We start from the raw sequence: 24,223 nt of genomic DNA, 5'->3' as shown, positions 1-24,223 counted from the left end.
CTTCCTCTATCTTGAACCTTCACTCCCCACTAGGCTTTTTAAAACTTCATTCAACATAACTGAAGACTCATTCTTCTCTTAATTCCTTGTGATATTCTGCTAAGAACATCCAGTGTTACAGTTCCAGCATAATTATATTTTCCCATAGGTGTAAAACGTGTCTGCATCAATAGCTTATTAAAAGAGTGTAATAAAAATTATGACCCCACAATTCTGCTATTAATATAACAATTCTGAGCCAAGAAAGCTCCTTGATCCTTCTTATGTGTCTGCTGTAACATGGTACAAGAGCAGAACACTGTAAGCCAGTTTAATCCCTTCTTTTCACCCCCTAGCAATATACATTGGCCCAAGAGAGTAACAGGAATTGAAAGTTTAATTTATTAATATGCAATAGTGATAATGTCAAAAGAACAATATATAAAGCCCACACAGAACAGGATTACACGGTACATAGGGGAAAGCCTAGAGCTAATATTTAATATAGCAAAACACAGCCAAAAATAACTTCTCGTCCAAGGAGCAAAAGAGGGAGAGCTCTGCAGGTGCTGGAGCAGAGGAGCTGTGCAAGCAGCCTCTGCCTTCAAGTGCACAGCTGGACCCAGGCATCCATCCTCTGGCTGAGCTTCCTCTCTGCTGGGAGCCACAGAGATTGTGGTGCTTTCCACCAGTGCCAACTGTTGGGCAGTGACTGAAGTTCTCAGCTATCACTTTAAAGTCTCTCACTGCTTCAGTTTGACAGAGCAGCAGACACAGGCCACACAGGTGGGGAGCAAGCCACAGCAAAAGGCGAGCCTCAGAGCTCAGAGCACTTCTGCAAGTGAAGCATGAGACCAGCTGTTCACTTCAGCTAAATTGTTCGTTTAAGCTTAAGCAAAATTTCACCAGTAGGCAAAGTACCCTGCAGCCTTAGCAGAGGTACAGAGATAGCAGAGATGTCACTGGCTTTGTCAGAAATGAGAAATTTCCCCAAGAGTCTCAAATCAGTAAGTCATGTGAGTGGAAAGATATTCAGCCTCTTAGGGACTGGCAGCTTTCACATACTGCCTAGAGTTTACTTTCTTGTTCCTTCCCTAAAATAAACAAGGAAGGAAAGGACAAATGTGAAGGAATAAACCTCAGGACTTCTTCAGTATGACTGAGGGTTCAGCGTACAGCCCGGAGAGCAGAACTCACTCTTGGAGGACCAGTTGAGAGAGGAGTGAGATGGGGCACTCCCTGACTTCCCTGCAGGTTTCCCAGTCTGCCACACATTCCTTAAGTGATGGGATGAGGTCCAAGCTGGCCATCTATCCTGCCTGCTGCTTGGCACTGTCACCTCCCTGTACACACACACCAAAGAAACTGCAATAGCAAATAAGTACCTGATCAAAATATGGGACCTACTTGTCTCTGTTGATTGAAGAGTGTAGGTCTGGCAGCCAGGACTCTCTGAGCTGTTGTGTCTGTAGATTCATCCCCTGTCTGATTCTTCTTCCAGCCTTCCCCAGCTCTAATCTGCTTGCTGTCCTTCCCTTTGCTGGAGTTGATTGCTCCCTTCATGGCGTAGTCTGATTTAGAAGAGCCAGGTCAGCTCAGCAAAGCTCTGCTGCTTGAAACTAACTCATCTCCTCTTGAATGCCACACAAGATGCTCAGCTTTTATACAGCAATAATCTCTAAAAGTCAGGAGGAGGCTGTGGAGATGAGAAATGAGGGCAAACCAGGAAACCTAGCTCTCAGCTGCAACACCAGCAGCTGGGAAAGGCTGTGTGCCCACAGCCTGGCTCGGCTGCATGTTGCACATCAGAGTCCACAAGCACAGCAGGAGAAGAAAAGCCTTGGGGTCGCCCTGCCAGCCCCTTCCTGAGGAGGGACAGATAGAGGAGGATGTTTGTAGCAGCAGTTCTTGTATGAGTTTGTTGTCTCTAAAGTTTTCTCACTGGTGTTTTTCAAGTGCCAGAGCCTGGGCAGATTAACACAGGTCACAGCTGCTCTGTGTGGAGGTGTCACGTCATGCTGCCTGGTTTTTATACATGGGGCTTCTGTGATTTATTTGCTGCTTCTCTCAAAAGCTTTATTTCTCTCTAGCTGGCTAAATTAATGTATTTGTAGTAGTTCAAAACGGGTGACTAACAGCAGGCTGGGCCCCTGCTGAGTGGAGGAGGAGAGCTTTCCCCCTTCTGCCAGGAGAGAGGGGTCAGGAAGAGCCATGTGTCTGTCTGGCCTCTGCAGACTTTCAGGGCCTTTGTGATATTCTCCTGCTTTCCTCCTGTAGTTGCCATTGCTCTGCAATTTCCTGTACTGTCATTACTGTCATAATTTTTTTTTTAGCTTTATTTTGATACTCATTAAATCTGTGACTATATTTTACTTTGCTCAAAGCTTCATGTGGTGTGTGCCAGGGTTTTATCAGCAGTAGTTAGTGCATTGGACTGACACTTACCCAAGGGAAAACCAAGGCTCCAAAGAGGATATTTGCCAAGGGTTTACACATAATATGTGGGGTAAGAGCCAGAGAAGCTGTGGGCAAGGACAAGACCAGGTCACTTGGAAGGGCAGCTGTGAATGCTGTGTTCACATAACCCAGTCCAGAGCAGGGTGAGGGGTCAGGCAGCAGAGTTATGCCCAACATCAGATTTCTGTACTGGGTGAAGCTGCTGCTGGACAGAAGTAGAGTGGTTGTACCTGCTCCACTGACCAGAGGGACATGAGACTGGAGACAGGTAAGTGAGTCTCACTGGCAAAGTGAGTTTTACAGTCCCCAGCTGGTTTCTTTCCTCCAGGAAAGAAAAAAAAAATGGTTTGCACAGTTTCTGTGGTTTTAAACATCTCATTGTGTTGCTTCAGTCAGATGTGGGGATATGATACATAGGGTGAAAAAGAAATGTGTGAGACAGAAAATGAGGAAAAGTGCCCTCCTGTTAGTACAAATGGTTCTGCCCTGGGCTGAAGAGGGCAGGAGAGTATGACAGACAAGGGCTCAACCAGAGTTGAAAGGCAAATCTGAACTCGAGGAAAAAGGAGGGAGTGATTCTTCAGTAAAGGAAAAAAAGATTAAGATCTGACCTAGATACAAAGATCATTCCCATCCTGCCCCCCATTTGCTGGGTCAGGAGAGGTAATGAGAACAAGACTGCTACAAAATTCTTCCAAGGTTTTGAGCCCACGTAAGGAGGCTCACCAGGAAACACAAGGTAGCTGTGCTGAGCTGGAGTCTGCCTGGGTCCTGGGTCAGGTTCAGGGGATCTAAACCTGTTCACTGTGTGTCCCCATTCCTCAGCTCCTCACAACATCAGGTAAAGGCCAACAGGCAGAGGATGGTGCGTGTGGAACCACGGGTGACTGTTCTGGCAGCCTGCAAGTGAGAGGCTTTTACTCAATGCTGCCTTAACAGCAGCACCTCAGCTCCCACCGTGCTCAGGATCTGACCTCCTCAGCTCTTTTCATGTGCTCTTCCCCTGCCCTGGGAAGGGTCAGGCTCTTGCTGTTGCCCATTTCAAAATAAGGGTGTGTAGCTCAGCTGAACAATGTACCCTAATGACAAACTGCCAGTAGGTGATGAGTTTAAAAATATCAAGAGATATGATGAGAAACAGCAGAAGAATAGAACTAGGAGTAATAAAATGAGGTTGATAAAGGAAGAGTCATCTGAAAAGTCTCCTGGGAGGTCTGCTATGCTGAGGCATGGCCTCTTGGATAAATGTGAGTCTTCCTATGAAACCATTTATAAATTATGTGAACTGTTTGCTTTTAAAAGCCTCATAGCAGAGACTGCTATCCATATCAAGTCACCTGTTAACTCTTGATATTTCCAGCCTCTTTTCTTTGCCTGTTGCCAGCACCCTGATTACAAGGCTTTCTTACACTGATGAGTTATCTAGTCTTATCTGGCCCAGCAAGGCTTGCCCTGCATGGAGCTTATCCACAAGAAATTAAAATAATATTGCTCAAAATTCAAACCATTTTACTTGGCCTTTGCTATTATGTTTGAATCCTGGACTTGAGGAAAAAATTTAAATGTGTTCAAAGTGACAGCTAAATTCCAGCTTAATTTTTGAAAGTGACTTGGATATCTCATTCATGGTGAATTCAACCCATTTGGATTTGGGTCCATTAAAATTCTGGACAAGGTTTGGATCACATATACCTTCAGGCCTGGGTCTCTGGGATTGTAACTGAATCCAGGCCTTTGTGCTTAAACTCTCTGGTGTGAACTGTGAAGGAAAAACATGCACATGGACACTGTTGATAAAACCTGTGGGTACTTGAGGGAGATCTGTTTCAATAATGTTAGGGTTTTTTCATGAAAAAACATTTTACATTTGTTTTTCACTGGTCTTTAGAGATTGACAGTGAACACAAACCTCCTCACATATAGCAGGAAAATAAACCTTTTATCTGCTGTTTTTTTAAAACATGACACACAACACTCTTTCCCATTCCGGAATTAGAGAAAGCATTAATTCGATCAATTTAAGTGATGAATGCCCACAAAATGAAACCTTTTTTTTTCTGGAATGATGACCTTGGGCAGATTAGAGCAGCTAGGTAAGAAATCCAGCAAGTATTTATCAAAGGCTTCTAAGACAGTGCAAACTCTAGTGAGTTCAAAAGCAAGAGACTTTCAGTCTTCATACAACTGACAGGGTCATAACGTTTCAAGAATGTCAGGAATCCATGTGGCTGTTCCATTAAACACCCCTGATTAGTGAATGTGCTGATAAACTTAGAGAGTCAGAGGTCAACATTTCGGAGCCCAAGGTACCCCAGGTATCTGAAAAAGTCTCCAGAATTCCCGTGCCTCTCGCCCAGTTAACCCCTTCCACCACGGCACCCATGGAGGCTTAAAAATGAGCGTCTCACACACAGCATTTTCCAGACAATTCTGCAAAGATGTTGAGTTACTCTGAAAACTATGGAAAAATTACCTCAGGCACCTCCCATGGATGTGTTCATGACAGCTGGCTGCTCTGTGATTTCAGCTGGAGCTCAGAGTCAGTAAATGTGTAAAACCCACGTTGCACTGGCTCGTCCTGCTCCCTGCCCAGGGCTCTGGGTGGTACCACGGTGGCAGCAGGCTGTGCATTGAAACACCTCCAGAGCTACCACACTGCAAACACGACAGTGGGTTCAAAATACTCAGGAGCAGTCACACCACCCTGCCACTGCACTGAGCTCTCTGCTCTGCTCAGGTTTTGTTGCAAGAGCTACAGCTCTTACTCCTGCCAAGTGCCTGTGGCAGGCAATTGGGAAATCTGTGAAAATATGGGCTGTGTGCCTGAGCGTTGCTTTTGCAGGGCATTGCTTTAACTGCAGCACAATCAGGAAAGTCCCAGGAAGGCTGAATTATCCCAGCAGTTCCCCTGGGTGTTAGCCCATTTTCCAGGCAATTGCCCTAACTGGCAAGGCCCCTCCATGGACGTTGTTTCTGCCTCAGTCTCCCAGGCAGGGATGCAGAGTTGAACTGGTCCTGCAATATATGGCTTTTCATTCCACGTGCTGATTATGAGCCGCTGGAGGCACTAAGCATTCGTGTCTGCTGAGGGCCACAGCGTGACCCCATCAGTTTCTTTGAAAATCAATAGGAAAAATGTTGGAGAATGCAAAGGAAGCAGGAACAGTCAAAGTAAAGACAAGTGATGTCCTGTAATGGCTGTAATGATTCTGAAACACGCAAGGTCACAGATAATCAGGAATCTAACTCTCCTTTGAAAGAATCTGTCAAGTTACTTCCCTACCTCAAAAACAACTGCTGATTGATGTTATTTATGGGCTAACAAACTCATTGAAGGCAGTCTGAATGGAGGTTGTACCGCCCTTAGTATCCAGGTGGAGTTAGGTAGCCTCAGCTGTAGAAAAAAAACAGGTAAAGAGATTTTCATTGTTGCAGTAAAACACATGGATAGGTTGTGTTTCGAAAAGTGCCAACACTGCTGCAAGCCAGAGCCACAATGCAGCAGTTCTGTTAATCAAACTCACAACAGTTTAGGCTTGAGAGATCTCTCCATTTAGCTGTTTCACTGTGCTGCAGTTCAGAATTGTTGTGAAGTGGGGAAAAAAGATCCAGGAAGGATGGAGGTGCCTTGGGACTGGGCAGAAGTGTGCAGGGAGGTCAGGGCTGGGCAGGCACTGGCATGAGGCTTCCAGAAGGAACCAATCTTTGGGGCTCTTTCTCAGTGTATATTGCTCAGTGTAGACTGCAGGTAACACCTCGGGAGGAGGGTGTTGAGCTCTGCAGGCTTTATCTGGGAGGATTTTGAAGCCAGTTTGTAGCAATATACACCCCAACGTGCTGGCTAGAGCTGCAAAGCAGGACAATCTGTATCTAACGCTAAATGTCAAACTCCTTCTTCTCTACCAGTTCTATCCAGGTGCTTTTTGGTTTTACTTCAAATTGTACAGAGCAAGGGCAGAGCTGTTTCCTGTAGGAGTGAAGTAAAAGGTTTATCACAAGCAACTGGGTGGGTTGACAAGAGGGGCTCTTTTCCCTGGACTGTGTGTGTGTGCTTGGAGCTGGTGCTGAGGGAGCTGTGGCGTGGATCCAGATCCAAAGCAACCTCCAAACAGCACAGATGCAAGGCAAATTTGGACTTCAGCATGAGCGTGGATGTCAGCTCAAAATGTATAATGCAAAATCAACTCACAGCTCAAGGGCCAGGGCCACAGGCAGGGAAGTAGCAACTCCACAACTCACAAATCTTGGGATTAGGCTGGATGGCAAAGTCAGCCAGCAGAAGGAAGAGGCCACATGAACCTCTCATGTAGATATAATTTAACTGTGCATTGTAGTTGTGAACTGCATTCTGAGAGATTTCTTGTAATGAGACGTCTTAGAGTTTGTTGGGTTGGGTTTTTGTTTTTTTTTTAAAGCTGGTCCTTAATTTTTTTCACAGCTACTTCAACCTCAGCAAGCTCCTAGACCTGAGGGGAGATGGGGGGTCCTTCCAAAGAAAGAGCAGTGCACTTGTTTCGATCATTTTAACTTCAAAGATGTGGGGTAGAGAAAGACCATAAGAAAATGTGGTTGCAACAAGGAGAGAGCATATGAAAATATGTGATGAGTGAGATGTGAAACTCAGGCAAAGATGAGATTTTGGCTGGCTCCAGCTGGGTTCAGCTGGCCCTTAGCATTGAGGATTCAATGCAATTCAAAGAAGAAATTCCAAATTCCAAACACAATAAAAACTGTTGTTCAAAATGAAGCTATTTCTGCAAAGTGACAGGCAAGAATTTACCTCAACTCTAATTCACACAACTTGGATGTTTAGAAAGCAGAGACATGAATAGTGAGATAGACAGTAAAGATTGTGATGTCTAAACCTCCCTGTATGGTTATGAATTACAAATTATGTATTTGCTCACATCTAGGTATTATTTTTTTGGCAGTGAGGTTGTTCATGGCATGTCTTTTTGTTATCTAGATTTTTCTATCACTTGAACAAGAACTTTGAAACTGCAAATATGGTCAATATCTAGTGCAGGCACAGCAGGGCCAGGGCACATGGGAGTCTGTTCTGCCAGAGCAGTGCAGGGGCTCTGACAGGACAACTGTCAACAGTCAAGATCCAATGATGTGCTGTGTGTCACGTGTGTGCCTGTCCCAGCAATATCCTGTTTCATCAGCATTCACCCTTTTCTGTCCCTCCTCCTATTATACAAAGGTGTTTTAAAGAAAAAAGTTCTTATAAGGGCACAAGCATAACTTTCACTCCAGCATGAAACACTTCACGTGCTGGTGTTGCTCTGTACATAGTAGACTTTGACTCCTACTTCCCAGCACTGAAGTATCTGGAGCCCAGATTTGTAGTCAAGATTTCAGGCACATTTTTGTGGCCTCATAGTTCTTATTTCGTTTTTTAAAAGAAAAAGAAAAAAGCTATTTTAATAATCTGACCTGCATTTTAATAATTTCTAATGTCTGTGGTATCCATCCAGATGTGGTTTTGCCTGTCTGACCCTCCTGTCAATACTTATTAATTTCATGACAATCTTTTCAAGTGTGTTTGGAAACAAACAGGGAAAAGTTACTCTAAGGTCAAGAATGAGCCCAGGGAGGTGAAACGGAATGATCATACTCCCTACAATAGAGAGCATGATATTTCTGCAGCTTTTTCTATCTTGCTCTTAGATCTGTGAGCTCTATGCACAGATCAGTAAAGCATCCCTGAAGAGGGAAGTTAGTACTTGAGTCCTGGAGGTGAGAGGAGGAACCAAGGCATGTTACTGAAGCAAATCAGTGAGTCAATGCAGAACAAGGAGGACCAGGGCTTTAATCCTTCAGGTCTTCCGTGGACAAGTGAAACATGAATGTCTGAGACAGGGTGAGGGCTTTGCTTAAATAACCGTGCACCAGTATAACCTGGGGGAAAATTGGTGTTGAAAAACTTGGGAGTCAAAAAGGCAGCAGGACTGGTGAGGCTGAAGTGCCCACAGTGTGCAAAGTGCTTAACCAGAATGGTGGTTTCTTGATTTGACAAACTTACCAAGTTGATGTAAACCAAAATGCTAATTATTTAAACCTAGAAACTTTCTTCGTTTTCTTTGAGAAAACCACAGCAGAGTCTGCTTATTTGGGAGTTTCATTGTTCTGCCCTGTTGGGTACAGCTGGAGAGACTTCAGATCTTCAAAGGAAAAGTGGAGGAACACCAGCCAGAGCTGGATGAAGTAAGGATGGGTTGTCAGTGGTCCTGGAGGAAGCCTGCCCCAGCTCTGTGAACAGCTGCAGTGTTGGCAAACACGGACTCTTCTCCCTGGAGTTTCTCATGTGGAAATGACGGTGCTCGCCATGGGGCTGGGGGGTCCTTTTGAAGCCTTTTCAGTATGGTACCTGTGCCTTCTGAGTACCGGGCGGTCAAGCCTGGGCTGGCAGTAGCACAGAGCCTCTGCGAGGAGTGAGCGAGGCTCCGCGGGGCTCCCCGGGCTGGCGCGGGGGGCGGGAGCCCATCCCCGGGGAAACGCTGCAGCTCGGAGCGCAGCGAGAGCGCCGGGGCTGAGCCGGGGCAGCGGCGTGAGGGGGGGCAGCGGTGGGATGGGTGACAGAGGTGGCAGCGGTGGCAGCGGCAGGATGGCTGGCGGGGGTGGCAGCGGTGGCAGCGGCAGGATGGGTGGCGGAGGTGGCAGCGGCAGGATGGGTGGCGGGGGTGGCAGCGATGGCAGCGGCAGGATGGGTGGCGGGGGTGGCAGCGATGGCAGCGGCAGGATGGGTGGCAGAGGTGGCAGCGGTGGCAGCGGTAGGATGGGTGGCAGAGGTGACAGTGGTGGCAGTGGTGGCAGCGCGGGTCCCCGCCCGTCCCCGCCGAGCGCGGCCGCGCCCCGGGGCCCTTGGGCGGCTCCTGCGGCGGCAGCGCCCCCCAGCGGCCGGCCCGGCCCGCTCCCGGTGCGGTCCCGCTCTGTCCCGGTCCCTCCCGCGCTGCCGGGGCTGGCGCAGCTCCGTGTCGGAGGGCTCGGAATGGGGTGAGGCTTTCCGGACAATTTTCAAAGCGCTTCAAGCCACTGTGTGACCTGGTGGCCCCGCGGGGCTCGTGGGTGTCCGGCCGCGGGATCCCTTCAAGCCGGGGGAGCCTCTGTGCGGCCGCAGGGAGCAGCCACACGCGTCTGTGCCAGCCCAGGGGAACACGGGGACTCCGAGCGCCCGGAGTCCCTCGGCCACGTGGGGGAGAGTCCCGACCGTGCTTTACCGGGTGAACGCAAGTTGAAATTTCATGTTTCGTTGAGCATTCAAAGAAAAAAGGAAGGTTGGATTTTGTAGAGGGCTTTTTCCAGAGGAAATTAAAAAATATGTATCTGACATTTCTGAAGACTTGGTTTTAACTTGCATCCTGATTGTTCCAGATGTTCCCCAGATGTCAAAGGGAACCAGGCATTGAAACAGCAAAACACATTTGTTTTAATACGCTCTAACTTTAGTATTGACAAAGAATTAAAAAGCCTGGGTTTGTTTTGATTTTTCCTTTCGCTAACAACTTCAATGTCTATTAATTGTCTACTAATCAAATGGAAGGTGAATTAGCTCCTTTTTATTTCAGACAGCATGAGGTTGATATACATCTTGATCCTGGCTGCTTCCCAATCTCTTCTCTTTGGGTTTGTATGGTACTGAGCAGCTCTGGGAAAAGTGCTCGGCAACGATCGATGCACAGCCACAGGGGTAAAAATAGAGAGCTGAGCTCTTCCACAAAGTGCGTAAAAAATCCATCAACTTGGGGCTTCCCTCTTTAGCTCTCCACTTGACAGATTTCAGGATGTGTGGAAGAATTGAAAGCTACAGGAAAGGTTGGAAACATCTTCAGCCCACTGACCAAATCTCCTTAACAGGGCCCAGCATCCCCGGGAAGCAACAGACAGGGCAAAGAGTCCCTCTACGACTTGAGGAAAGGAGCTGCAGCTCCCAGGGGCAAAATCCCCTGGGGCAGCCCATGCCTTCTCTCTGGGCAAAGGTGGGATGAGGGAAGTGTGTGCTTCTGCCTGGCCTGAACCTTCTCTTTCCACTGTCTTTTCTCTTCTTTGTATTTCTGCCTGAGTGAGACATCAAAATTTAACTAAAATTTAATGTGTAAAAAATGCACTTTTTAAGAATCATTCAATATTGTTTCCATTATCTCATTGGGGTGCAAGGGAACCAGGTGCTCTTAAGACTCCTAAGGTGCATTTATTGCATTGAAGGAGATGCTGTCGGTGTCCAACACTCTTTGTAGCGTGTCAGGTCTACAGAAACTGGAACCTGAGTGACAGACTGGGCACGGGCACAGCGGTCCGTGTCACTGGAACAGAGCAGATACAATTTGTGTGCGTGTTCTCTTAGAGAGGTTTGGGGATTCATGTTCTGTGCACGTGTGTGGCTGAAGGAGGGGGGCATCTGTGCACCGTACGGCACTGTACCAGCGCTTCCCGCGGCACAGCTTTGCACACGGGCTTCCGAAGGAAGGGGTGGCCGTGCGTTGTGCCCATGTCCTTGTGCCGGGCACCGCGAGTGACCCGAGCTGCGGCCGTGCCCAGCCCCGGGCCCAGCCCGACCCCGTCGCCGGGAGCACGGGGGGTCGCGCCGCCCTGCGCCGCCAGGGGGCGCTGGAGCGCGCGGGCGCCAGCCCCGGGAAGGGTCTGAGTGTGAGTGCCTCTGTGTGTGTGTGTATATATATATATATATATATATATATATATATATATATATACATAAATATATATATACATAAATATAAATAAATACATATATATAAAAATATGTGTGTGTGTCCGTGTATACGTGTACCTGTATGAGTGTGTATATATATGTGTGTGTGGGTATATGTGTGCAAATGTGTGTGTCCATGTGTGTGTGTACATATATGTCTCTGTGTGTGTCCGTGTGTCCGCACATGTGCCTCTGTGTGTGTGTGTCCTGTGTCCGCACATGTGCCTCTGTGTGTGTGTCCGTGTGTCCGCACATGTGCCTCTGTGTGTGTGTATGGTGTGTATGTCTGTGGGTCCCGCGCCCGCCCGCGCCGCCGCAGCCCTGCGGAGCCGCCCGCGCCTTCCGGCGCCGTGACCCGGCAGTGACGCGGCCATGGCCGCCCGCTGAGGCGCGGAGCGCGGCCGAGCCGGCGGAGCGGGGCGGGCGGCGGCTCCTCGGCGTTGGCGCTGTGTGCTCGGCGCTCGGGTGGAAGCGGCTGCGGCCGTGCCCCTCGGCCCGGGGCTGCGGGTGCCGCCGTGCCCCGGAGCGGGCGGGCTGAGCCGCGCTCCGTCCCCTCAGGCGCGGGAGCCGCCGCGCCCCAGCTCCGCCGGGCCGTCCCCGCGGCTCCGCGCCGCAGCGGCCGAAGATGAGGACCGTGCTCATGGTGGCGGAGAAGCCGTCCCTGGCGCAGTCCATCGCCAAGATCCTCTCCAGAGGTAGGGGAGGCGGGCGGGTGCCCGTGCCCGGTGCTGAGCCGGCGGCACCGGGAGCTCTCCCGGCACGGCCGGGGCACGGGGATGTGTGCGAGCTGCCGGGGTTGCTGTCAGTGCTGTGAGGGTGAGAAACGCCCTGGGCAGCGGCTTGGTTGTCTTGGAGCCAGAGCCTCCTAGGAACGGTGGCTTCGGACAGGTTCATAAAAGAACGGGATGTCCCATCACGTTCAGATTTGTATGGATCCCTGTTTAATCCAAGAATAAAGGAATCTAGTTTCAATATTTTGTGTAGCTCTAGAGTGCCTTAGAGGATACGGTGTCTGGAAAGGGCCGATCAAGTAGCAAGTTGGTGTTCTGAGATTTTTGAAGTTAAAGTTTCGTAAATCTAGAAAATAAAATAAATTGATTGTAAGTGTGCAATCTAGAAAACTAGCTGTATTTTTATAAGGTATCATGGTGGGAGGGAAAGGCTGGTGGAGATAATGGATAGTTTAATTTGAAGATGAAATATACTTTAAGAAAGCCCTGAATTGATACTTAATGAAATAAAGTTTGATCAATGAGTAGCTTAAGATCTAAGGAAAGGGGGATGTAATTTCACACAAAACAATTTGTTTCACTAGCTGGGTTTTTTTTTACCTCATTAATATTTGTGATCCTGTTTTCACAGGGAACATGTCCTCTCGAAAGGGACTCAACGGTGCCTGCTCTGTGCACGAGTACACTGGGTCCTTCATAGGACAGAGTGCCCACTTCAAGATGACATCGGTGTGTGGTCACGTCATGACTTTGGATTTCATAGGTATTTGCCTGCTCATCAGATGTTTTAACTAATATGGCTTGTAGAGCTGCCAGGTCCTTCAGAAAAAGCTAAGAGGTTCCTTGGTATACAGTAAAGCAAGATGTGTTAGTGTAGAAAATTTTCCATATAAATTTTGAAAGCCAAGTGTTTTGCAAAGTAAAGCTGTTTGTTTTATAAATATTTCTTCAGAGCTCCACTTAATATACTTTTGCTTTTCAGGAAAATACAACAGCTGGGACAAAGTGGATCCAGCAGAACTTTTTAGCAAAGCTCCCACAGAAAAGAAAGAAGCTAATCCCAAACTGACCATGGTGAAGTTTTTACAGGTATTCTTTCTTATGAGTAGTATTTAGAGTTATCATTTTCTATGTTCCTAAATAAGAATTCCTCTAGGGAGTAGCTCTTTGCCACAGTTAGATCTGTTTAATTAACGTAGTAGAAATAATTTATTTTTTTGCTTGTTCTTACACTGTCGGAAATCTTTGTTAAATTCACTTTTCCCATTGCCTTCTGAGTTTTTTGACAGTTCATATCCTGCTTCTCAGAATTGGAGCATTGGATGCAAGCTTAGCTTTAACAGCCAGTGCAAGGCACAGCTTATAAATGCCTTCTTTAAAATAAGTCTGTGTTGGTTACTGCTCACACTTCACACACCTGCTGAAACCAGAAAAAGAAATATATAGGTAGGGAGGGGGGAGGTGTTTTATTGAGCTGTTGAAGAACTGTGCTAATTTTCCTCACAGGTGGAGGGAAGAGGCTGTGATTGTATTGTCTTGTGGTTGGATTGTGATAAGGAAGGAGAAAACATCTGTTTTGAAGTAAGGTTTCCATTTTTTAAGACTCACAATACCATAATATATGCCTGACAAGACTATTAATGCATTATTTTATGAGTATACAGTAAAATTCAAACTAAAGTTGAATGAAGTTTTAAAGGCATAGAGGGCCTTGGTGGAAAAACTCACGTGCTTTGAACTCTGTAAGATATCGGTTAAAAAGTATAAATAAATTTCAGAGGTGTTGCTCATCTCAGAAGAACAATAAGGCCTCTTAAATGTTAAAGCATTCCAGTGCTTCAAGAACTGGTCTTATTCCACAGCTGGAGTAGTTATTTTTATGTCCTTATAAAACTTCATCTCTGTTATCTTTTGTTTATTAAGCAGTTAGATGCCTTAGAGCACAGAAGCTGCTTGCAAGTGTAGGCATACTGCAGAAATTTGGCCTCTGCACGTAAAGCATAGAACAAAAATTTTGCTAAGATTTTTTTTAACATCCTATTCCCAGAAGTCTACATGAAGAGCATTTGTTTGGAGATTTTCTTTAGAGTAAAGAAACACATTTTATGAAGTGATTGTTGTAAGTTCTTTACATACCCCTGTATCATTACTTGTGCCTTAGCAATGAGTAGAATAAACCCAGATAGACACTGGTACATATTCACCAAAAGGTGCTGCATCTGCACTGGTAAATGTCTTTGCCCTTAGCCAAAAATACTGATTTGCTCCCAGCAGTTGCTGTATAGTAAATAAACCCTTCAGTTTTGTTAATTCTTCATATGCTTTTGAGCGGATGGACAAATACTGCTCTGGCGTATCAGCTAATGCATTGGCATGACATCTTGCTGACTTAAAAAAGTAGTGACACAGAAACAAATATTTTCTGGAGAGTGGTTCTTTTATCTTTAGAGAGAAAGCCTTTATCTTTCAAATCCTCTTTAAGTATGCTTCTGATTTTCCTTAGGTTCTTGATGCTGTTCTTCCTGTCATGAACAAGCCTCGTGGCACGGAGCGGACGATTTACAGAGCTAAATTCAGTTCCATCACCGATACCGACATCTGCAACGCCATGAATCACCTGGGAGAGCCCAACCGCAACGAGGCCCTGTCCGTGGATGCCCGCCAGGAGCTGGACCTGAGGATTGGCTGTGCCTTCACAAGGTGACAGCACAGCCTGCAGACAAAGCCTGCAGGTTTTGGAAAGGTTCAGGAGTGGCTCTGTGCCCTCGTGTTTTAACCCCAGCCCAGCCCCACACAGCCACTCACTGGGGTGGAGGAGAATTCTGGATGGGTAGAAGTAGGAAAAGTCAGAGAGAAAGACAGTTTAATAGGTAAACAAAAGCTGCACAAGCAAAGCAAAATGAGGAATTAATTCACCACTTCTCAGGGGCAGGGAGTTGTTCAGCCATCCCCAGGAATGCTGGGCTCCATCACCCATTATGTTTACTTGGAAAAACAAATACCATCACCTCAAGTGTTCCCCCCCTTCCTCCTTATTCCCCTAGCTTTATATGCTGACCATGATGTCATATGATCTGGAATATTCCTTTGGTTATTCAGCTGCGATCAGCTGTCCTGGCTGTGTGCCCTCCCAGCTCCTTGTGAGGCAAAACTATTATGTCTTAATTAGCTGTAATTTCTCGGAATGCTTTTTTTTCCTAATGCCTGAATGATTTGATAGATTTCACATATTTTGTGCATGTATGATAACAAAAACTTCTGCTTTTCATGGGAATGAGAATATTAATGTGTACATTTCTCATTTGTTTTTTCCCCCTTGCCTTTCTCTTAGGTTCCAGACTAAGTATTTTCAGGGAAAATATGGGAATTTAGACAGCTCCCTTATCTCCTTTGGGCCATGTCAGACCCCAACACTTGGATTCTGTGTTGAGAGGCATGACAAAATCCAGTCATTTAAGCCTGAGACTTACTGGGTGTTGCAAGCTAAAGTAAGTTTTACAGTACTTGATTTTACAAAAGAAATGCGTTTGTATTTTGTTCGTTCATAATTTCTTAGCTGCTGACAAGAATTCACAATGCCTATAGTTTACTCATGTGTTCTCATTCTGTTCACATGTGTGTCACCACTCTCAAGAACAGATTCCAGGATGTCAGTTTTGCATTAGAGTGCTTATTGTCTGCTGCTTATAAGAGTTCTTCAGTGCTAATCATCTAAGCTTAGATTCTGCCAAAAAAACTACTTAAAATGGTGCTCTTTTGTTCCCTGGGGTCCTTGGACTGACTGTTGTTAATTTGAATCCAGGAATTAATTAGCCTGCCAACAAACATTGGCATTGCTGAGTATTGGAATTTTAAAGCAAATAAAATGCTCATTGTGTTAATTGGCAATTGAGTCCTCAGAGTACTTTGGCAGCTTAGAGTGGTTTTACAGCCTCGCTGCTGTCCAGGCTCTGGGAGCAAACCAACAGGGTTTTATGGTTTGTGATCACGAGGATTTTTAAGCAAATGAGGGATTCGTGGTAAAAAGTTGCCATTTTTGGATTTTAAAAGTAAAAAAAAAGGTGAAATCTAGCATCTGCTGTCATCTGTTATTATGTGTCTTGTGTGTCATGCTAGGAAACACTTGGTGCTGTTTACAGAGGGGTTTGTGCTCTCTCATGTTGGTCACTTCATACTAATTTTTGTACATGGGGCTGAAAACATGACCTAGTTACAGTTTAATACAAAAGATTGAAATCAAAATGGTAAACTTTGAATTTCTGCCTATTTCAGTCTTTACTGTTCCCAGCACTAAACAAGAACAGTATTTCAGTTCAGTCAGGAATAGTTCTGGTCATTCGCCAGACCCCAGAACTCCAAGTGCTCCGTCCTTCACAAAAGCCCCCCCAAAAAAGAGTAAAATTACATGTTTGAGCACTGGTGTCCTGGGGTGGGTTTGTCCTAAACTTGTCCTAACAAATCCTCTATGTCCTCGGATTTGCTTGCTGGACTCTTGTTGGCAATATGCATTCTCACACTTGTAGGAGTAAAGTTGATGGGAATTATATTTTTTTTTGTCCAATAGGTGAACCCTGAAAAAGAAAGTTCTCTCACTTTGGATTGGGATAGAGTGAGGGTGTTTGATCGTGAGGTTGCTCAAATGTTCCTGAACATAACAAAGATGGCAAAAGAAGCAAAGGTAAGAATATTTACCAAGTGCCAGTAGATCCATATTTCATTGAAAGGAAATACAATTTAATATTTCATTTGCTGTGTATTGAGGCTATTGGTTGTTTTTTTAAAGAGTGTAGAATATCTATATTTTGGTTTTTATTTCGTTCAGCTTTATGTAAATGAGAGTAAAAGGCAAGAGATTTTTTTATTGTAGATTGTACTGTGCTGGTGTGGTCATCTCAGCAAGAAGCCTCTACTTAGTATTGACTTTGGGAATGCTCATCACTCATGATAGGAGCTCTTCATTACTAAACCTGCTAGGAAATACTGTTCAGATGTCTCCAAGCAGACCTCTTATTTCCCATGAGACATTGAATAAATTGGAATTTAATTATGTGTAGGGCAATATTCCTGCAGTTAAATATTTAATTATGTGAATGGTACAGTCTTTATAGCCAATTAACTTATACTCTGCTCTGTTCAATACTTGTTTGACACTGTGTTTGGATTTAAGTGCTTTAGACATCAAGGTTCAAAGACTGCTTGAAGCTTTTAAAAATCTACATTCTTATAGTTAGGACTGTTGCTTGGAATGAGCACTAAATCCTTGTAGCACTGAAAGCAGGAGCTGCTGAGGTAAGTGGGAGTAAGGACAGCAATAAGCTGCCTTGCTATGTTCCCAGTTAGTTACAGACCTGATCTAGTCCTGGCACAAAGGGACTTTCAGACTTTAATTTTAGAACTAGATAAAATTATCTCCAGTCAGATTTTCTGAAGTAAAAATATACTGGTGGTTACTGTTTTAAGAGAACAAAGCAGATATTATAAGAATAGACAATGGTAGATATGATACATATTTATAGACATTATTAAAATTATGCATTTACTAAATGTCAGAAGTTTTACTGTGAAAATGCTCTTTTCTAGGTGGAATCTGTAAGTAAAAAAGAGAAGGTGAAGCAGAGACCACTGGCTCTGAATACAGTAGAAATGCTCCGAGTGGCCAGTGCTGCTTTAGGTAGGTACAAAAGTTCAGATTTTCACACTGTTTTAAAGCAAGTATTTTGGCTTCTCAAACAAAACAAATAATGCATCATTTTGGGCAGAGTCAATTTTAGAAAGCTGCTTGTCAAAAGTGAAATGTTTGACAAGATCAAGGTCAATCGTGTGGAAAGAACAAATCATAATTTATTTAAATACTTGGGTAAGGTGTACATCCAGGTGCAGCAAACCATAATCACAGGGATGTGGATATGATTTTTGTTTTCTCCTGTCCCTCTCAGGAATGGGTCCCCAACATGCCATGCAAATAGCAGAACGTCTGTACACTCAGGGCTATATCAGCTACCCTCGAACAGAAACTACCCATTACCCAGAAAACTTTGACCTGAAAGGATGTTTGAGACAACAAGCCAATAACCCTTACTGGGCAGAAACTGTGAGTACATGAAGCAAAAGCTGTGCTATTATTCTCTAGTCTGTTTCAGACTAGATCTTGCTTGGTATTATGACCTGTAGGCCTTCAGGTCTCCTGTTGTATTGTTATGGATTTGATGTGAGTAATCCATTTCTTCCTTCACCCAGGTAAAAGTATTGCTATCAGAAGGCATCAATCGTCCAAGGAAAGGCCATGATGCAGGAGACCATCCTCCCATCACCCCAATGAGAGCTGCAACAGAAGCAGAATTAGGTACAGGCAAATTCAGTAGTATTGGGACACTGTGTGAGGAATTCAGTCCCTTGAGATGTAAGGTGCCAGTTTCAAAATCACTGAGTTGCAACAAAAAGTAAAATTATTTGAATGGCAAGAAGTGAAGAGAGAGCAAACTTGATCCTCACTGAAACTTCTGGTGGCAGTGAAGTTCAGAGCTGCTCCAGCAATTGATCCTTGGGACTATAGTACTGCCAAGAAGAAGAAAACAACTTAATACCTACATTTCTAGGAGAAATTTGTCCCAGAATAGTAGCTCCCAAGTAGTGAAGTTTGATTGTATTTGGTGGCTGAGGTGTTGTTTCTCCCCAGGTGGAGATGGGTGGCGACTGTACGAGTACATCACTCGGCACTTCATTGCCACTGTCAGTGCTGACTGCAAGTACCTACAAACCACCATTTCCTTCAGTATTGGCCCTGAAAGATTTACCTGTGTTGGAAAGGTGGTAACTTCACCAGGTAAGACAAATCAGAAGAAAGTATTAGCTGCAGAATAACTTTTTTTCCTCATTAATACACTGAATGGATATAAAAGTGAAGCTCTGGGGACAATTGCAATTGTGAAGACTTTTTTGAGCTCTCAAAACCAGAGACCAAATTTTATCCTAATTTTCATACTTCAGTTATGATGAAAAAAAGTTATTTTTCATGTAGTAGTCTCAAAGATTTAATGCCACATTTGCCAGTGTGAAGACCAGTCTTTTTACAAACAGTAAATGCCTTTTAGGGGATAAATTACACAAAGGCAAAAGTTTTTTCTTGGGCCTCTGTAAAAACAATACAGCAGAACTACTGAGACTTTTATGGTAAACTGGCAAGTTGTTTGTTTCTTTACTTACAGGGTTCACAGAAATTATGCCATGGCACAGCATCCCGTTAGAAGAGAGCCTTCCCCACTGTGAGAAAGGAGATCTTTTTCCAATTGGTGAAATAAAGTTGCTGGAAAAGCAAACCAGCCCTCCTGATTACCTGACAGAAGCAGAACTGATCACTCTGATGGAAAAGCATGGCATTGGTAGGAACTTGCATAATTTCCGTTGTTCTGCAGTACATCCACCAAGAGTGCAGAGTCTGAGTCACTCCTCTGCACTGTCTGTGTCAGTGATGAGCTCTCAGTGTTCATTTGGATATGTACAGTGATCATCTCTTTCCCTTTAAACCACCATGCCCATAGCTCCCCTCAGCAGATGGTAGATTGTTTCTTCCCCCACGTTCCTTTCCCTTTCTTATCCTTATTTTGAACAGTTTCTGGTTTCTGGCCAAACATTTCTGGCCAAAGCAGTATCCTTTCATAACTCATCCCTGTCACTTCTCTGTCAGAAAGAGCTGATGTGTGGAAGGAAGCCTCCTCATTCTTAGGAATGATTTCTTGTCTTCACAGCTTGCTTTAGCTTTGCTCTCTTCAGTAATCCTTCTGTATCTTATTATACAATCTACCACAATTCTACTTTCCTTTATCAGTCTGACTTGTTTCTTTTAATGGATTTTCATGAATTTGCCCTGTCAGAGCAAACACAGGCTCTTAATCTACTGTGTTTTTCCAGAGTAAATAACTGTGAGAATAGGTGTCTTCCCAATAGTAATTCCTTGGAAGAGATGAAAGGATTACGGTTAAACCGTATGTTTCAGACTTACCAGGATTGCAAAGGAACATCAGAGTTACTAGACAGGGAGAAGTTTTGCACTGGAAGTTGGGTAACAGTAAGAAGGTATCTGAATTTAAGCAGTCTTAGGAGCCCTGTAATTTGACATTAAACCAGAGAAGCCAGAAACAAGTCATTTGTTGAAAACTCTTTTTTGTTCAGGGTGGATATATTGTTTTCCTTTGTGTGGCAGGAACTGATGCCAGTATTCCAGTCCACATTAACAACATTTGCCAGCGAAACTATGTCACAGTGGAGAGTGGTCGGAGACTAAAGCCTACAAACCTTGGCATTGTTCTGGTTCATGGTTATTACAAAATAGGTCAGTTAAATGCTCTTCCCTTTCCATCTTCTTCCCTTCCTTTCTCTTTACTATATCAAAGGCTGATGTCAATGTCTAAGTAACATTTCTGTCTCAAATAATGCTTATTTTGATGTCAGTTTATGTATGAATGGTTTCCTACCTCCATTTTTGACCTTTTATTGCTGCTGTCTCTGGTTTCCTGTTAGATGCAGAACTGGTTCTTCCTACAATCCGCAGTGCTGTAGAGAAGCAACTCAACTTAATAGCTCTGGGTAAAGCAAATTATCATCAGGTCTTGGAGCACACCCTTGACATTTTCAAAAGGAAATTTCACTATTTTGTGGATTCTATTGCAGGTAAAACTTTCTACATGTGAAGTTCCCTACAAGTACTTAGTTGTTGCATAGAAAATACTTATATATTAGGCTCCTTTCAGAGGTTTAGACTTTCTGAAAAGTTGTGACAGGACTGGAAGTTTCCAGTCAAATTAATTTGCTCTCCAAAGGGACTGAATCATGTCTCCAGAACTCTACTTCAAGTTTATTTTGTGCCTGTGCAGTGGTGAGTTTTTGAAAACTTGAGATTAGCTGAACCAGTATGTTTGTGCATGCTCAGTGCAAAATGCTTTATATTTGTCTTTGTAGACAAGGAGGAACATTGTGAGTAAAATATTTTCATTCTCACTTCTTCACAGGTCTAGAGGTGATGTTGTGCAAAGTTTCCTCTTAAGAACTAGAATTCTAATCTAAGTGTGATTATTCCTTTTGCAGGTATGGATGAACTGATGGAAGTGTCATTTTCACCCTTGGCTGCCACAGGCAAACCCCTTTCCCGCTGTGGTAAATGCCATCGATTCATGAAGTACATTCAGGTCAGTTTACCTCACACTTGGAACTGGAATTTCACTTGCTGGGGGGCATTGAGTATAAACTTCTTTTCTATTATTTAACTTCAGTTTAAATGTGGTCATCACGAGTTCCTTTCTAAAACAAAAAGGCTGATAGGGTTTTGCCTTGGGGAACAAAGCAGAGAGCAGCTCCAGCTGGGTTTACCACAAGTTTTAAGCTCTGTTGACCCTGCAGTTGCTCAGGAGATTTGTGTTCTGTTTCCAGGCCAAGCCGAGTCGCCTGCACTGCTCTCACTGTGATGACACCTACAGCCTCCCCCAGAATGGTACCATTAAACTCTACAAGGAGTTACGTTGTCCCCTGGATGACTTTGAGCTGGTGCTGTGGTCATCTGGATCCAGAGGAAAGAGCTATCCACTATGTCCATACTGTTACAACCATCCTCCCTTCAGGGACATGAAAAAAGGTAGGAGTTGTGCAAACATGCAGGTATCATCCTTACTTGAAATAGATTATATACAATCTATACAATATACTTTTTAGGAGTTTTAAAATCAGTGTTGCTTAGTATAAGGTGCTGTTCCCTTTAGGTTCTAGATACCGAAAATTCACATTAAACTTACTGACCAAAATGTATTAGTTAACAAATTTTTGAAGGGTTTTTTTTCAGCATGCAGTGAAAGACACCAAGGTACTGATGCCTTGCAAATTTGGGTAGTCTTGGATAGGAGTATAAACAAAGACCAGGTCTTGGGAATGTTCTGATAGAGATAAATGATGTGTTAAAAGCTGTTGAAGGATATAAGAAGAGGTAGACTTTGCAGTTAGTTTAGTGACTGTGGGACTGAGACTTAAAGGAGTGCACTGAAGCTTTTCAGCATCTTTTTATTACCATCTTTTAATTAAAAATATCTTGGACTAACAGTGAGTAGTTCAAGTATAAAATAACATTTAGGCAGGAGCCATACATTTAATTGAAAATGTAATGAGTTTTCATCACTAATCTGTCTAAACTGCCTGTACTGTACAGTGGCAGTATATGGCAGTTCTGAAAACCATTATAGGAAAATTTTTCAGCAGGGGATTATTCTGAAACTGTGAAGAGGCAAGTTGCCATTTTGGGAGCAGTTCCATTCTTCAGTGATTTAGAAAATCTACAGTATACTCAAGTGTCTCTGGCTTCTGTGTCTCACTTCCTTCAAACTGGGTAGTGTGAGTAGTGAGATAAAGGGTGTGTGGTTTCACTCTTCTTCCCCAGGAATGGGCTGTAATGAGTGCACCCACCCCACGTGCCAGCATTCCCTTAGCATGCTTGGAATTGGGCAGTGTGTGGAGTGTGAGAACGGGGTTCTGGTGCTGGACTCGACCTCGGGCCCCAAGTGGAAGATGGCCTGCAACAAATGCAACGTGGTCGTGCACTTCTTCGAGAACGCCCACAAGGTGCGGGTGTCGCCCGAGACGTGCGACTTGTGTGAGGCGGCGCTCGTGGACGTGGATTTTAACAAAGCCAAATCTCCCCTGCCTGGTGATGAGACCCAGCACTCAGGCTGTGTGTTCTGTGACCCCGTGTTTCAGGACCTGGTGGAGCTGAAACACGCGGCCATGAGGCACCCCATGCACCGTGGGGGACAGGGCAAGAGGCAAGGGCGGGGAAGGGGCAAAGGCAGGAGACCTGGAGGAAGGCTCAACCCAAAGAAACCCAAGGACAAAATGGCAGCTCTGGCTGCTTACTTTGTATAATGGCTACACAACAGGAAAATAAACTTCTTATAAAAATGTGTTTCTCTTTGAGTTCATTTTTAAGGATCTTTGATGTTTCACTGCTTTCCTGTTCTTAGAACAGTTAAACACCTTAGGTTGCTCCCAAAACAAACTATTCTGGATGATCTGTCAGTAACTGAGTAAGCCTTTAAGCTTTTAATTGGGAATCATTGATACAATTAGAGCTCAAAAACAATAGGGAGACTCAAGAAGTCTGCTTGGACTGTTAACTGTGGCTAATAGAAAAGAAATGGAATGTGTCTCTTCTGACATTTCTGGGGCCTTTGTCAGCAATGCAAGTGCCAGGAATATAACAACTGATTAAAATCAGTGTTATGCTGGCATAGTCTTTAAGTGTGGCATGAGACTTGCTTCATCTGACTTTGAATCTTCAAAAATAATAAATGATTAGTAGCTGTCAGGTTTTTAAATTACATCTGCAATAGCAAGAGCACTGCTTTAAGTCTGTCACTCTGCTGCATAAGTGAATAATGCCAACAGACATACAAAGTGGAAATTATAAATGTGAAGGGGAATATCTGCCTTGAGCAGTGATTCCCAAATTATGGCTTGCACAGACAAGTTACTATCTCACAGTTAATGGGGCCCAGTGAAATGAGACCTCCTCCTGCTGCTGGAAGACAGATTGAGTATCCATGCTGGTTTATTCCTCTGTGGTCACACAGCAGATCATGTCTGACAAAGCAGAGTTTGTCCTGTCTGTTCCTAGAATTGCCATTTCAGTGTTGGTTAGTTTTGGTGCCGAAAGCAGGGTGTCCTCATGCTTTGGTGTGGAGCTGTATCTAACCACTCCTGCACTGGGTGCCACATTGCTAAATCTCATTGTACAAATCTATAATACTCTCTCCTTTCCTTCCATGGGCTCATGGCTGAGCATGTCTGGTCATCTGCTCAAGTGCAGTTTGTGTCATCTATAGCCCCAAAATGGTTTCAGCACTAGTTGAGGTCATATGGGAGGAGAAAAGGCTGCTGCATTTCAACACAGAATGTGCAGAGAGTGACCTGACATGGGATTCATTGGCAACAGAGAGGAAAAACAAGTCCCTACAAAGGTAATTTACAACTCTGCTGTTTTAGTTGGCAAAGTGTGTGCATTTACTGAACCAGAGAACACAGCCCAAATACCACAGCACCAAGCCTGTTCCTCTGATCAAATGTTTGTTTATACACTTAGACCTCAAACAAGAACTATGTTTTACAGTACTGCTTAGAAGATCCAGCCATAGGTAGAAGTTTCTTTTTCTGTAATTCTTTTTAGTTCTTTCTGGTAAAAGCAGGCTGGAGCAAATAGCTTCTTTTCAGGGGAACTATGCCATTGTTTTAAAAATCAAGTTGATGTGGTGCCTCAGAGTCATAGGTCTTGGCATAAAGTACAACAGCTTCCAGGGTGCTTGTACTGATT

The 24,223-nt window shown here is 44.4% G+C and overlaps 1 protein-coding gene across 1 annotated transcript; it reads left to right on the top strand.

Annotated features, from left to right (window-relative positions):
- The first annotated feature begins 11,664 nt into the window (after nt 1-11,664).
- Nucleotides 11,665-22,819, top strand: TOP3B (DNA topoisomerase III beta). The gene is made up of 17 exons (XM_036393478.1): nt 11,665-11,844; nt 12,512-12,643; nt 12,863-12,969; nt 13,387-13,461; nt 14,384-14,580; nt 15,212-15,368; nt 16,445-16,558; nt 17,461-17,551; nt 17,817-17,971; nt 18,118-18,223; nt 18,557-18,703; nt 19,086-19,259; nt 20,081-20,209; nt 20,398-20,547; nt 20,962-21,062; nt 21,304-21,505; nt 22,298-22,819. Exons 1-17 carry the CDS (start codon nt 11,775-11,777, stop codon nt 22,777-22,779), a joined length of 2,589 nt encoding a protein of 862 aa, XP_036249371.1. The 5' UTR covers nt 11,665-11,774; the 3' UTR covers nt 22,780-22,819.
- The last annotated feature ends 1,404 nt before the right edge of the window (nt 22,820-24,223 follow it).

The sequence above is a fragment of the Molothrus ater genome, chromosome 18, assembly GCF_012460135.2.
Source record: "Molothrus ater isolate BHLD 08-10-18 breed brown headed cowbird chromosome 18, BPBGC_Mater_1.1, whole genome shotgun sequence".
In the NCBI taxonomy this organism is placed as follows: Eukaryota; Metazoa; Chordata; class Aves; order Passeriformes; family Icteridae; genus Molothrus; species Molothrus ater.
This window is presented reverse-complemented; position numbering and strand designations above follow the sequence as displayed.